Source organism: Orcinus orca, chromosome 3, assembly GCF_937001465.1.
Source record: "Orcinus orca chromosome 3, mOrcOrc1.1, whole genome shotgun sequence".
Classification (NCBI taxonomy): domain Eukaryota; kingdom Metazoa; phylum Chordata; class Mammalia; order Artiodactyla; family Delphinidae; genus Orcinus; species Orcinus orca.
The window spans coordinates 141,074,631-141,090,841 of NC_064561.1; the positions used below are offsets into that span (position 1 = coordinate 141,074,631).

Consider the following 16,211-nt stretch of genomic DNA (forward strand, 5'->3'; position numbering starts at 1 on the left):
GGCTGATGGCCAACCAAAAAGGAATTCAAACAATCTGGTTCGGCCACCTGGATTCTCTTGTTGAACTGGCATGGTCCTACACATACAATGACCATTTGCTTGTGTACACTTCTCACCAAGTCCCCACTACAGTGTCCAATATAGACCAAGGTGAGGGCGAGACACCTTTATAATGGGTCTCTGAAAATCATTTTAAAATGCCCCTCTCCCAGTCACGTCCAGTTCCTCTAGATAAAAAAATCTGGGTGCAGGCTTTCCTGGTGGCGCAGTGGTTGAGAGTCTGCCTGCCGATGCAGGCGACGCGGGTTCGTGCCCCGGTCCGGGAAGATCCCACATGCCGTGGAGCAGCTGGGCCCGTGAGCCATGGCCACTGAGCCTGGGCGTCCGGAGCCTGTGCTCCGCAGCAGGAGAGGTCACAACAGTGAGAGGCCCGCGTACCGCAAAAAAAAAAATGATAACCTTGCCATGGGCCAAATATTCAAAGTACTCAATGGACATTCCATATTCCCTACCTGTACAACCTGTTTCATTCTGACTAATAAAAATTCATATGATTCTCTTAACACTTAAGTGGTCTTAGGTTATGTCATGTATGGCAACTGAGGTTGCAACTAATGATGACACTGTCCATGTTTCTTAACCAAACCAGTGAAATAGTAATCCAAATCAAGTTTAACAACAAATTGGAATGATCTGTGTCCCTTTGGACAAAATGGAGTGATCTGTGTCCCTCTGGGTGGTATGTTTGTAAAAGGGGCAGGGGGGGTGGGGAGGATAAGCCACAGAATGTCTTCTATTGAGGATAAGTGTTGCTTTTTGGCCCATCTTATTGCCCCTATAACTGTAGGTAATAACACCAAACCTAAGGTCAGTTTCCCTTGAGTGGATTTGGGGGGTGGGGGGCGCATGCTACGCAGCATGCAGGATCTTAGTTCCCTGACTGGGGATGGAACCTGCACCCCCCACAGTGGAAGCGTGGAGTCTTACCTTAACCACTGGACTCCCTCCCTTGAATGGATTTTAATGGATATAACAGAGTGGTCTTAGACCATATACTGGTTGGCTGAAATAAATCATTTACTGGTCCACCCCCCCCAAGTTATTCACAATTGGCTAAATCCTGGTCTCACTCACTGTGCTGTTTGGGACACTGGTAGTAGCCTTCATTAAATGCTGTGTAAAACAAATTAAATGGATTTGGTTCTAGCCTCTGTTTGTCAGATTAATCAGAGTAGCTGATTGAGTACAACCATGTGAAAATTCAAGTTTGGCCAAAAACATGTATGGCTGATGAGTGGACTATTGGGACAGGCAACCCATCATAGGCCCTGAGCATCCCTGCATGTTCTTATTGTATGCCAAGAATGCAGCGCCTTGACAGCTCTTTGTATGGCTCATTTCTCAGGGTTATGTTCTCAGAGAACATTGAGGAACAGGTAACGTCCTACTCTGAGACAAAGAGCAGGCTTATTATAAATGCGGTAGATTTCCCTCTCAGTGCAAGAACAACATCCACCTGGGCCCCCTCCATGTCAACTCCCGGAGTTTTTAAGGGACATGAAGAACCAGTGCCACAATCATGCTGTACTGCTTGTTGTGCTAAGAGTAATAAAGCTCTCTGGGACTTCCCTGGTAGCGCAGCGGTTAAGAATACGCCTACCGAGCTTCCCTGGTGGCGCAGTGGTTGAGAGTCCGCCTGCCAATGCAGGGGACGCGGGTTCGTGCCCCGGTCCGGGAAGATCCCACATGCCGCGGAGCGGCTGGGCCCGTGAGCCATGGCTGCTGAGCCTGCGCATCCGGAGCCTGTGCTCTGCAATGGGAGAGGCCACAACAGTGAGAGGTCCACGTACCGCCAAAAAAAAAAAAAAAAAAAAAAAAAGAATACGCCTACCAATGCAGGGGACGTGGGTTCGAGCCCTGGTCCAGGAAGACTCCACATGCCACGGAGTAACTAAGCCTGTGTGCCACAACTACTGAGCCTGCACTCTAGAGTCTGCGAGCCATAACTACTGAGCCTGCACTCTAGAGCCCACGAGCCACAACTACTGAAGTTGTGGCACTATACGCACCTAGAGCCCATACTCCGCAACAAGAAAAGCCACCGCAACAAGAAGCCCGCACACCACAACGAAGAGTAGGCCCCACTCGCCACAACTACAGAAAGCCCAAGCGTGGCAACGAAGACCCAATGCAACCAAAAATAAATAAATTAATATAAATAAATTAAAAATAAAGCTCTTTGTCTCTGACCCGGAAGTCTCATGTCTTTTGCCAGCATCCATGAAACAGTAACAGGCTACCTTGTAATAGTTACCTTGAAAGTAGGATAAAATTTCAGACCCTTCACAGACTCTGACATATAGCCAGCACAATAAAATATGAATAAGAAACACAAATAAGAGGACTGAAAATGCAGAGAGAAAACTGATATTATTTGTGAATGAACCTTTTTCCACATTAAAAAATCCAAAAGACATTAGAGTAAAAACTACTGAAGTTTGCTAGAAACAATACTAACACAAGAGACAATATATCTGCAACAAAGACAATATGAAAGCTTTTTAAAACAGCATTTAAAATAGCAACAAGTACTATAAAGTACTTGAACATATATCTAGTGAAATACATGGGAGACAAAAAAAGAACTATGTGACTTTACTTAAAACATTAAAGATCTCACACACACACACACACACTTCCAAAACCAATCCCCCCCCAAAAGGCAACCCAAAAGAAAACAAAGGATGTGAACAAGCAATTCAAAGAAATATAAGCCAATATCCAAGAAACAGTGAAAATACATTTCACAACAAAGATTGGCAAAAATGTTAACTGATAATCTAACAAAGTTTTGGCAAGAGTACAAAGTAAAGACAATAGTTATGCACAGCATACAGGGGTATATATCTGCATACCACATGGAAGAGGAATTTAGCAATATAGAACTAAATTCCAGCAATTTTTCTTTTAACTATAGGTTAGAGCCTTGCTATTCAAAGTGTGGTCCACAGACAAGCAGAATCAACAGCATTTTAAGACTGTTAGGACTAGGACCCCATTAGAGACCTACTGAAATTAGAATCTGCATTTTAACAAAATTCCCAGGTTATTTTCATAGGCATTAATGTTTGAGAAGCAGAGGCCAAAAGAATTCTTATCCAGGACTTCCCTGGTGGCACAGTGGTTAAGAATCCACCTGCCAATGCAGGGGACACGGGTTCAAGCCCTGGTCCAGGAAGATCCCACATGCTGTGGAGCAACTAAGCCCGTGCACCGCAACTACTGAGCCTGCGAGTCACAACTACTGAAGCCCGCGCGCCTAGAGCCCATGCTCCGCAACAAGAGAAGCCACCGGAGAAGCCCGTGCACTGAAACAGAGTAGCCCTCGCTCGACAACTAGGGAAAGCCCGTGCACAGCAATGAAGAGCCAATGCAACAAACAAACAAAAGAATTCTCATCCATGTATACAAGGAGACAGTACATGAATAGTCAATACAGTTCTCTCTAAAGTAGCCTAAAAATATAAATAATCTCAAATTAATGAGACAAATGAAATGTGATACAGAGGCACAAAACAGAATACTGTACAGAGTTTTAAGATAATTACAGCATATCTGCAGATATCAACAGGGGAAAAAAATCTCAAAGATATAATGAATATAAAAACAAGGTGTAGACATAAATGATAATCATTTATATAAATGTTTTAAACATACAGAATAATACTATTTATTGATATTCACATACTTAGTAATAATATAAGAACATGCATCGAGAATACCTCTGGGGAAAAAATGAAGACAGAAAAAGGACTGTGATGAAGCATACAGCAGACTTCAATTGTTTATTTCTAGAAGAGATACAGAACTAACATGACAAAATGTTAAGATGTGACTCTTGGATGGTTAAGTGTTCGTTTAATTATTCTTTATGCTTCTTTGCATGTTTAAATATTTTATTAGAACCATCCACATGGTTCTTTTAGAATTATCAAGACAAACACACTGGAGGGAAATATCTGCAGAATATATAGCAAACAAACCCCTCAATATGAAAAGAGCTATCACAAATAAATCACTAAGAAATAAATTACATGAATAAGCAAGTTCTTAGAAACAGTTCCTAACACAAAAATATGCTCAACCATAATAATGCAAATCAAAACAATGAAGTGCCATTTTTCATCCAATTTCACAAAGATGAGAAAAATGGAAAAACATCCAGTGTTGCCAAAACTGAAAAAACTGGTCCCCCCTTATAAAATTTTTATAGGATTATAAGTTGGTACAACCTTTTTGGAGAGCAATTAGGCACTATCTACCAAAATGTATAAATCTTCCAATTTGCTGATTCTGCTGCTAGGAATTTCCCCTACAAATATATAATCAAGAGATGCCCAGGCATTCCTGCGGCTTAATCCATTAATAAGTAACCAATTAATCTCTGTAAATTCACCCAATAGAAGATTACAGTTGACAGTTGAACAATACAGGGGGTTGGGGTACCGACCCTCTGTGCAGTCAAAAATCCATGTATAACTTTACAGTCGGCCCTCTGTATCCACAGATCACACAGTACTACAGTACATATTTATTGGAAAAAAATCCACATACATGAACACAAATAAGTCAAACCATATTGTTCAAGGGTCAACTGTACATAGCCACTAAAGAGTTAGATACCCATGTACTAAGTATAGAAATATACTGGAGATGCTATCCTTGAAGGAAAAAAAAAAAAAGCAATTTCATTTGTTTATCCAAACCAGGATAAAAATATATTCTGGTGTATGCATAAAAACGTCCTGGTATTTCACTTCTAAAAATTGGTCTACTTAATAATCAAGAAAAGAAAGTTATTAAGCTGATTAATCTTTAAAGTGAGGCACACATGGGCTCCTATCCTAATTCTAGCATTTTGGGTCAGGTTACTTATCTCGCTCAACCTCAGTTTCCTCATATGTAAGTCGGGGGAAGAAAACAGTACTTTACCTCTTATGATTTTTTTAGCCTTCTTATAAAGTGTTTTACACAGTGATTGGTATGCAGTAATGACTCAAGAAACACTAGTTATTACATTTTAAATCTTTTTCTGAATTCTTTTTCAAAATATAGCACAATTTTCTGATTCTCAGAATACCTAAATCAAAAGTTAACAGAAACTACATAGTAAACAAGAAGTTTCAATGAACTCAACTACAAGTCTGACTACATTTTCTCATCCTCTCACCCTCATCCTAAAGCACACATTTTCAAGGCAAACCAACACTGCTTACATTATTGAAGGAAAGTAATTACAATGTTACTTTTCAAACTGCAGGTCAGGGCCCATTATAAAGGACATGAAATTAGTAGCAATTTGCATTTTTTATTGGAATAAAAAAGACCAAAAGAGAAAGAAGAACACAGGTAAATGACTTTTGTTTTAGTTATATCAATGTGCATTTAAAAACATTATGTAAAATTTCTTACTGGGTCCCAATCAACTGTTCAAAAGCCAATGCCCCACTTCATAGACATAAACAACCACATGCAGTTTAAAATTTCACCACATGATGGGGCTAAACTTCTGCATACCTCAGAAAACTGCTCAGGTGCAGTGCTGAAAACACTGCTACCCTTAACTCAAGTGCTCCTATCATTCCTTCAAATAACAAAGAAAAGACTTAACACTGAATTGAGGCGGGGTGGTGGTGGGATGAATTGGGAGATTGGGATTGACATATATACACTAATATGTATAAAATAGATAAGTAATAAGAACCTGCTGTATAAAAAAAATAAAATAAAATTCAGAAAAAAAACCCGCTAAGTTGAAATAGAGAACCCAACAGTAATTTAAGTCTATTCTATTTATTCAAGATAAGATTAAAAGGGCTCTGGCAGAAAACAAGAGGTTAATTATAACTGAGAATCCATGAATAGTGATTTTGAGCGATACATACAGTATAAGAAGTCATTACTAAAAGTGTATACTTGTTTGTGTTCGTCAAAACCACTTTGGGTAAGGTCTAAGGAGATAGTTTCAAATACTGCTAGTTAAGAGTTCAAACTGATACTACTTTCTGCAGGCAATTTAAAATAAATTAGAATAATTGATCATTTAGAACAGGCAATCCCAAGTCTCAAAATCATCATCTTCATTCATGATCTATATAGCCAGATCAAGAGTCTGGGTCTAGAAAGCAATAAGGATTCAAGAGTCTAGTTCTAGGGCTTCTCTGGTGGCACAGTGGTTAAGAATCCGCCTGCCAACGCAGGGGACACGGGTTCAAGCCCTGGTCTGGGAAGATCCCACATGCCGCGGAGCAACTAAGCCCATGCACCACAACTACTGAGCATGCACTCTAGAGCCCCTGAGCCACAACTACTGAGCCCATGTGCCACAACCACTGAGCCCATGCGCCTGGAGCCCCTGCTCTGAAACAAGAGAAGCCACCACAATGAGAAGCCCACGCACCACAATGAAGAGTAGCTCCCGCTCGCCACAACTAGAGAAAGCCCGCGTGCAGCAACTAAGACCCAACGCAGCCATAAATAAATAAATAAATAAATAAATAAAACAGGCAAAGTACATAAATAGACATAAAAAAAATGAAAACAAGTTTTATACTCATTTCAGAGAAAATGAACTAAAGAGAAAAAGGAAACAAAGTGAGGAGCAAGAAACTCGTATGTATCCAGGCTCTGAAGTAGGCCTGGAAAAAAATGAACCCAGGAAAAGCATAACTGAGAGCAGCCTGGGGGGTGGGGGGTGGACACAAACAACAGCAGCAACAGCGAAGCAAATTCCAGAGACCTAAACAGAAGAGGAAAGGGGGCAGAGTCTGTAACTAAGAAGTGATCTCCGTTACTTCTCAGTAATAGTCTACATTTCCTAACAACTATGATCCATTTTATGTCTATAAATGAAATGTTCAATCATTTTATGAAATTCCAAAATGAGTCCTATGGAAATATTACAGAATAGAAAATGCATCCTAGATTCTAGTCTAGGCTCACACTAATTACATGAAAACAGGCCAATTAACCTTCCAGAGAACCATCTGTATAAAATAAAGTCAGTTCACATGATCATTAAAAGCCATCTTCAAACTTTAAAATTCCCCTGTCTAGGAGAATTTTCTCTCTCCAATGCAGCTTTTTCAATATATTATGATCTGACAGGTCCTTACTGGGGAACAACTTTCCAAATTGTAAAACTGTTCCTATAAGAGCTGTTTCAGTAAACTCTTCTATAAGAACTGCCTGTACCCCCAAAAGGTCCTAGATGAATGCCTTAGCATGGCAGAGCTTGGTTAACAGGCAAGCAGATGATCAAGACCCCCTCTTGATTCCTTTGCACTATGGAAAAAACAAAGTGGAAGGCAGCTTTTGAGCCAGACAGATTGATTCTAATCAATTTCAAGGTCCCTCTTAGCATGCCTTGTAAGTGGATGACAATTTCAATGTCAAGCAAGTCTTATACAAACTATGTTCTGTTTTGGTTATGTAAAATGAACATTTTTAAATTAGTGAGTCACCTTATACGTAACAACACTGCAAAGTTCTCAAAACTTCTAAAATTTGAGTAATATGCCATTCACAGTCTCATTTATTTGAAAAAGAAGTCTTCTGGTTATAAGAAATGACTTCAAAAACTTCTGATTTTTTAAAAAAACATTATCTATAGGAAAGTAAGTAAAGCAAGTTATCAGAAGAATAGTATAGGAAAAGGTAAGATGCAAAAGTAATGTGCAATGTACTTACCTGGTTTGAATTTTAAAATGCAGAGCTTTCAAAAGACAACTTTTGAAGTAAATGGTTTAGTATGTTGATGGTATATTGAAAATTGACTTCTTAAATAATAAAAACCAACAGATTAAATATAAAATAACTTAGAAAGTAATATAAAAAGTATTTTACGACAAAAACATTAAGCTTTAGTTTAACTACATCTGTGTAGAACATGAACTAAACAGAGGCAGACAGAAAGACAAAAAGAAAAGAGAGATGCAAGAAAAAATACCTTTGTTGATGATGGTGGGGTAGGAAAATTAAGCCAGGCTGGAGCAAAGTCATGCTGCGCCATTTAGGTCCAGTCTCTCCAACTCAGCGAAACAAGGCTTCAACACCTCATGGCAAGTCCCTGTCGTATAAAAATAGAAGGTATTAGATCTATACAGCTCCTGGCCAAAATTATCTTCTTATACGTCCTTTAAATTACAATGATCTGACTACTACAAGATTTCAATTATAATTCAATTCTAGAAAAGGCAAAAATATAGTGACAGAAACTAGATCAGCAGAGTGCAGGTGAAGGGCCTGGGGAGAACGGAAATGACTACAAAGGGAAGGAAGAAGTTTTCAAGGGTAATTGAGTATTTATCCTAATTGTGGTGATGATTGTACAAACTATACACTTGTTAAAACTCATCAAATTGTGTACTTAAAACTGGATAATTTTATTATAAACTATCTCAATGACGCTTATTTTTTTAAATTACAATAGTCTTATCACAAATAGATGAGTTATCAAGTGTCTCCTGATGTGACACGACAGGATGTATGCAGCACTATCTATGTACACAGCACAAGTTATTCTTGCCGCCAACCCTTACAGAATCTGAAATCTGATTTAACTAACAATTTGCAGGAAATTCAACATAGAGAAACAAATTAAAGGACAAATGAAGGAAGTAATCCACCAAATGCAGATCACACGATGAGTCAAATGATCTGGTTTCTTCAACAAATAAACAGCTTTCACAGGCAGAGCAATCAAATACAACATGTGGCCCTTATATAAATCCTTACTCAACCAAGTTTAAAAAGTGAAAATTATGAGTCAAAAATTTGAACATGAGCTGAATATTAAATGACTTTAAGAAATTACTAATCACTTTAGATGTGATGACTGTTAGTGCAATGCTGGTACAGTGGACCCTTAAAGAACAAGGTTTAGAACTGTGAGGGTCCACTTATACATGGATTTTTTTTTTTTTCCCCCCCACTAAATACATACTGTAGCACTTCACGACCTGAGGTTGGCTGGATCCAAGGATGTGGAGCATCGGGTGTGGAGGGCCAACTGTAAAGATTTTCTGACTTTTCAAGTCAGACTTTTCAACTGCATGGATGGACAGCACCCCAACCCCCACCCTGCTCAAGGGTCATCTGTAATAAAAGGACATATACAGAAGTCTTTGCAATTAAATCAACACATCTGGAATTTGCTTCTTTAAAAAAAAAGGGACCGTGAAAACGGGTGTCACTGAAACAAGGTTGTCCATATGTTTATAAATGTTAGTAGAAGTAGGTGTATAGTCTCTCTACTTACACATATGCTTGAAAATTTCCATAATTAAAAGGTTTTTTAAAATTACAATCATCACAATGGGTATCCACTGCTCTTGCATTCTAAACTTAACTTTTTGGAAGCCTCTCTCAATTGCATCAATAAAAATTTCAAGTTGCCAGCACAATCTAAACACAGTAAACTCAGTTTTTTAAAATGAGGGAGAAGCCAACTGGGCAACTGTACTCATTTCAATATAGAGCTTACATATTAGTCAATGAAGAAATCAAATTTTCTGAACATTAATGTCTAAGTTTACTAATAGATGTTTCATATTTACAACTACATAATAATCTCAAAAGTGGAACTTTAAAAAGCAAAATGATCAATACCATTGTTAGTCTTCCTTTTTCAAAATTCTTTCAAATATAAGTAAGTGCCATGGCAGAATTTGTCATACCAATTTCCTAAAATACTTTAAAAATTGTCAAGATACTACAGGAACATTCTACTTCTACCCCAAACTGTACTGGTTCATTACAAGAAAGGTTAAGGAAAAAAAAACAAAAAAAACAGAAAAAAAAACCCTGATACAATTTACCAATATCAATAAAACACTTATGAAACAAATGCAATATTTTAAGACTGTACCTAAATCAAAATGAGCTACACAAAAATTTGGACATTTTGAGCTCTAATTCTACCACCACCATACATTATATTTTAAAGTCTTCTGAAATAAAAATGAAAACTCAAGTGTTTTAGGATATAAAAAATTTTTATTATCTATTTTGACATGAAGCTAAATACTGTTTTGAGGTGTCTGTGATAGGATGTTACTTGTTCAACAACTTTTTAGAAAATTTTTGTTGGAAACTCTTAAAATTATAGGTCCAATAACTCAATGAGAATGAAAAATTATTTTTATAGCTTGTTCCAAATAAAAATTCACAAAAACTCCAAAGGACCTAAATAAAATAAACAATTTAAAGCTTTTTCATTTTATACAGGGTCTCATCCCAAATGATGGTTAAATAAGAAGTTATATTCTAAAACTTATCCCTAGGAGGCAAACTACTACTACTGTCTCTATTTCTGCAATGTCTTTATGAATTCTAATTTAAATCGAGTTCTTACAGAATAAAGCATGGATAGCTAATGGCATAGGTTTTCCTGTTCTGAAAAAAGGTAAAGAGCAATACTAGCTAATACTAGGACATTTATACAAGTGTGTGAAAGGATCAGGATATGCTATCCCCAAAATATGCCACTTTGACATAAGAAAAATTTTGAGCTGAAGGCATGTGAGTTCCTGAAATCCCTTACCTACCTCAAAGCAGAGCCTCCCAAAAGAATTTATTAATCCCGTCCCCTGGAGTAACTCTAATCTTCTCCTTTTGGGAAACAAACAAACAAAATCCAGCACCACCACACCCAGACATTGCCACAAACCCCTAAGGACCCAGTTATCTATCTCTTCTCAAAAGTCATTTGCTTTTTCTATTAAGTATCCTTTTTCCCTGTGAAGTTAGGTATAGAGATCCCAAATTCTACTCATCTCTTTGAGTTACTCATCTCTAAGTACTGCCAGGTGTGAGGACACACTAATAAACCTCTGTTTGTTTTCTCTTGTTAATCTGTCTTTCCTCAGTCTAATTTACAGGGCCCCAGCCAGAGAACCTAGGAAGGTAGAAAAGAAATTTTACCCCCTACACATATAAAAGCAAATTAACGTTTAAAAGCTCCACCCTATCCATTTTTTTTCCTTTGAATTTTATTTTTTATACAGCAGGTTCTTATCAGTTATCTATTTTATACACATTAGTGTATATATGTCAATCCCAATCTCCCAATTCATCCCACCACCACCATCCCCGCCTCTTTCCCCCTCCATTTTCTTTTAACTGTGCTTTATGCCATCTGATTTCATTCCATCTTCCTCTCCCTGTATGTTATAGGCTGAACTGTGTCCATTCCCCAGCCCCCCTGCCCAAAATTTCATCATGTTGAAACCTAACATACCTCAGAATGTAGAAAGAAAGAAGGAAAGAGGGAGGGAGGGAAAAATGCTGCCAGTATGAAAATCCTAATTTCTCATCTCACCCAATTTACAACTTGTTCACCACTGACAATAAAAATCCACCAGGGGAACACTGGTTCTGAAATAACCCAAATCGAAACTCTATACGTTCTACATGTACATGCCTGACTTTAAAAAAAAAAAAAAAAAAAGACCACTAACTACTTAGAAGTCCCAAATACAGTTCTTTGAATTGAAAACTAATATACTTTGGCAAGAAATACACAAATAGATAGGACTTTCCTATTTCTGGTAATGTTTTACTTCTGAATCCACAAATTTTGTGCCAAAGAATGAGCATCAAACTTACATCTTTATAACGGTTTATATTTCAGATAAATAAGCTTTAAAAGTCACGAAGCCTATCAAAAACACCCCAAATCAACCAATGGCTAAAGCATTCTAACTAGAGGCAGAATACAGATTACTGTTAAAAAAAGAACATGGGGGGACTTCCCTGGTGGTCCAGTGGTTAAGAATCTGCCTTCCAATGCAGGGGACTCGGGTTTGATCCCTGGTCGTGGAACTAAGATCCCACATGCTGCGGGGCAACTAAGCCCACACACCGCAACTACTGAGCCTGTACCAGAACTAGAGAGCCCACATGCCACAACAAAAGATCCCACATGCCACAACTAAGACCTGACGCAGCCAAAAATAAATAAATATTTTTTAAAAAAAGAAAAACAGAACATGGGCTTCAGAGTCCAACAGGCCTGGATTCAAATCAGCTCAACCAGTTACTAGGCTGAGTCTCAGTTTCCTCTCTTCATTAAAATTAAGATAACTACTGCTTACTTACCTTATAAAATTCATCCTGAAACCTGTTAAAGTTATTTAAAAAAGAAAAAAGAAAAAAAACTAGTACCCTTCACCACCATAATGGTTTTATAACAATCCTTGAGTAAGGTTAAGTTTTTCCATCATTAAACAGCTAACATTCCTTCATTAGGAAGGCAAGAACCAGAAGACCACTATTCATAGTCATCTTTAGTTCTCTTATTGGTAAACCTGTGGAATACTCCTTTAGTAAGCTTAGTTTAATACATTAACAGATTTCCTTTAAAAAGTAGTCTTCTTCCCAATTCAGGCCTAAAGCCATTATACAGGGCAGAGCAAAGGAGCCAAGGGTCTAAAACTAAGTGTTAGAGCCAGAGTAGGGATGAGAGGGTATCAACACATGGAACTGGCCCAGCACAGGACGTCAGCATCAAAGCAGAGCAACAAAGGACATCCATGAAGGGACAACCAGGGATGGGGCAGTGAGCCCAAAAAGAGTGAGGAAGGCATCCATGCAGTAGAAAGGAAGCAGCTAGAATAAGGAGTTATAAGACTAAGCAGGGAGAGAAGGGTATCCACATGGAAGTGGCAGCTGGGGCTACAATAAAAAATTGGTTATATACAAGGAAAACGATCAAATAAATATATTTAGAATGATGAAAGCTAATAAGTTTCATACTGTTAAAGACAGTAACTAATAATGGAAAGGATGAAAACTAGAGTGAATGATGTGTTGTTGTATGATTAACACAAGTCACATATTAATAAAATACTAATATTCATATATATCATAAAGATAAATATTTCTGGTTTTGTGTGTGTGTGTGTGTGTGTATGTGTGTGTATCCCTCCTCTCCCCCAGCTCTGCCCACTGAACGGGCCAGGCCTGAGCATAGTGACACTCCAATAGCAGTAAGCATACTTAACATCCAGGTCTTGTCTTCTAAAAACCATTTTCCAATAAAAGAAACCAGGGCTTTTTTGAGAAATGAACAGCTGATTCCAGGGCTAGGAAAAGATGACAAAGTAAGTTTGGAATATTTTGTTGTAGCAAAAACCAAGGAAGTGTCCAAATAATGACTGGGAAATATCAAAAGGACACAGAAACCAGCTTGAGTGAGCTCCCCACTGGTCAAATCAGGGATAATTTGAGCATTAAAAATGAGAAAATATATGGGAAGGACATCAACACAAATGGTGAAATACAGAACTCCAAGAGCCTACCCCTCCACACAAACACCAAAAAATCAAGCAAAATCTGTCAGAACCAACTTTATCAGAACTCTGAAAAAGTCAAAGGTTTACAACAATTAGGGCAGCACTGAATCAAGAAAATGGAAACTTTAAAATGATAGTAAAGCTTTATGGCATTTTCACTTGCCCTTGACCCACATCTTCTCTGTGGCCCAATGGAGGTTTTGAAGACCCAGTGTAGGGCTCTGGTCTCTGGTTCCAGAGTGAGCAGAGTAGACCTTATTCTCACAGAATTACGTTTGTCTGTGTAAACCTGTCTGGGGTCTACGTGAGGACCGAGAGGCACTTGCCTTTGTTTTGCCTAACAGGGAAGGAAAATGTGTCAAGCAGAGAGCAATCCTCCAAAACACTGTAAGGCAAATGAAGAGCCCCCTGCCAAGGACAGAGGTTTACAATTCAGTGAACAATAGCACACCCAAAGCCTGGGAGAAAAGGCTGAGAGGGAATTGGGTGGAGGGTGGGGGAGAGTTATGGCATTGCAACAAACTCCCTCATGCCCTATAAGGGAAATGAGAAAACCACACCAACGCTCAGAGCAAGATGCATGCTCAGAAAAAAAAACACCTGAGAAGGTCCTAAGCTTTCACCCCTGGCTGATCATTAGGTTCAGCAAAACCAGTACATGAAGGCTAAGACAGTTATAAACAGTGTGTAAAGAAATGCCCTAACACAGATCCAATAAGAAAAAAGTGGGAGAGTTCTTATTTTTTTCCTTTCCCTTTATTTTTATTCCCTTTTGGCTCCAGGCATGCATCTGCAACAAAACACTAGCTGACAAGGTAAAGATGGCTCTTGTTTGAAGAGCTCGGAGAACAGCAGTATCCATGGACAGCTGAAATAAAACTGCTATTGTATTGCACTGAAACTACTTTTTGTAACCACTGAACCTTTAGTAAAGCCTTACTAAAGGCTGCAACCTGTCTCAGATGTGTTGTGAGCGCCAAGATGGTTTCTGGCTTGGCCCATGTGTGAAGGATTTGCAACCTTGAGACAAGATACTATATTGACCCTGATAACTGTTATATTTTGTTCATCATGGATTTTTTGCATTAATTTAAATTTCATTAAAATGTTATTTATCTCAAACAACAACAAAACACTAGGTGATCGCAATCTAAGGGACAGAGACTTCAGAAACTAACCAACACAAAGAATACAGACTTTCAGAAATAGTTTAGAAAAGTCACTAAATGAACACAAAACCAAACCCACAGCAAGCAACCCCCAAGGATAGGGAGAAAAAACATTTGATTCCTAAAGTCTCCAAATTACAATATTCAAAATGTTCGATTTTCTAACAAAAATTACAAAGCGTGCAAAGAATAAAGTATGGCCCACTGTGGGGGGGGGGGGGAACGTGGAGGGGAGGTTGTGATATTAGCAGACACTGTCCCTGATGATGAACAGACATCAATTGTCTTAAATACAAAGAGCTAAAGGAAACCAGAACAATGTCTAACAAATAGAATATCAATAAAGCGACAGGAATTACAGCAAAGAACCAAACAAATTCTGGAGCCAAAAAGTACAATAACTGAAATGAAAATTTCACTAGAGAGTTTCAACAGCAGATCTGAGCCAGCAGAAAGAAGAATCAGAAAACTTGAAGAGGTCAATTAAAATTATCAGTCTAAGGAGCTGGAAGAAAAAAAAGAAAACTGAACAAAGCCGAAAAGACCTGTGGGACACCATCAAGCATACCAACATACACATAATGAAAGTTTCAGAAGCAGAGAAAAGGAGGGGGTAGAAAGAGTCTCTGAAGAAATAATGCCTAAACACTTATCAAATTAACTAAAGACACAGAATATACATATCCAAGAAGCTAACCAAACTCCAAGAAAGATAAACACAAAAAGATTCACACCAAGACACATAACCAAACTGTCAAAAGCAGAGAATCTGCAAAGCAGGGAGCCAAAGGCCAAAGCCAACTGGTGGCATAAAAGGGATCCTCGAGCTTCCCTGGTGGCGCAGTGGTTGAGAGTCCGCCTGCCGATACAGGGGACACGGGTTCGTGCCCCAGTCCGGGAAGATCCCACACGCCACGGAGCGGCTGGGCCCCTGAGCCACGGCCGCTGAGCCTGTGCGTCCGGAGCCTGTGCTCCGCAATGGGAGAGGCCACAACAGTGAGAGGCCCGTGTACCGCAAAAAAAAAAAAAAAAAAGGGATCCTCAATCAATAATAGGCCACATTGTAATGAACAAAGACCTACTATATATAGCACAGGGAACTATACTCAATATTTTGTAATAACCTATAAGGGAAAGAATCTGAAAAGGGATATTTATATGTATGTATACTGAATAACTATGCTGTACACCTGAAACTAACATGACACTGTATATCAACTGTACTTCAATTTTTTTTAATTTTTAAATAATAATAATATGCCACATTAACAAAATGAATGAAAAATACCATATGATCATCTCAGCTGCTGCAGACAGGCACTGGACACAATCTAACAACCTTTCATGATAAAAACACTCAACCTGATAAAGAACATCTATGAAAAAACCAGAGCTAACATCATACTCAACACAACTTGTGTATGTATTCAATGGAAAAAGACACATTCTGTTAGGATTAACCATGAAAACATGCTAAGAAAAAGAAGCCAGACACATCCAGAAGCCAGATCACATGTTGCAAAACCCCTGTTTTTATGAAATATCCAGGATAGACAAATCCATAGAGACAAGAAGCAGAGACAACCAGGGACTGTTGGGAGGGAGGAACGTATGGGCACTGGTTGCTAGATGGATACAGATTTTTCTTTTGGGGTGATGAAAATGTTCTGGAACTTGGTGAAGCTGG

The 16,211-nt window shown here is 38.5% G+C and overlaps 1 protein-coding gene across 3 annotated transcripts in view; it reads right to left on the minus strand.

Annotated features, from left to right (window-relative positions):
- Positions 1 to 16,211, minus strand: part of GPBP1 (GC-rich promoter binding protein 1) — a 71,465-nt gene that overhangs the window by 29,512 nt on the left and 25,742 nt on the right. For 2 of the 3 annotated variants that reach the window (XM_033437876.2, XM_012534940.3), the window contains exon 3: positions 8,009 to 8,128. In XM_033437876.2, coding sequence (XP_033293767.1) covers positions 8,009 to 8,071 — 63 coding nt within the window. In that variant the 5' untranslated portion in view covers positions 8,072 to 8,128. Of the gene's footprint in view, positions 1 to 8,008; positions 8,129 to 9,004; positions 9,557 to 16,211 lie in introns of those variants that run through there. The other variant, XM_033437874.2, reaches the window with a different exon arrangement.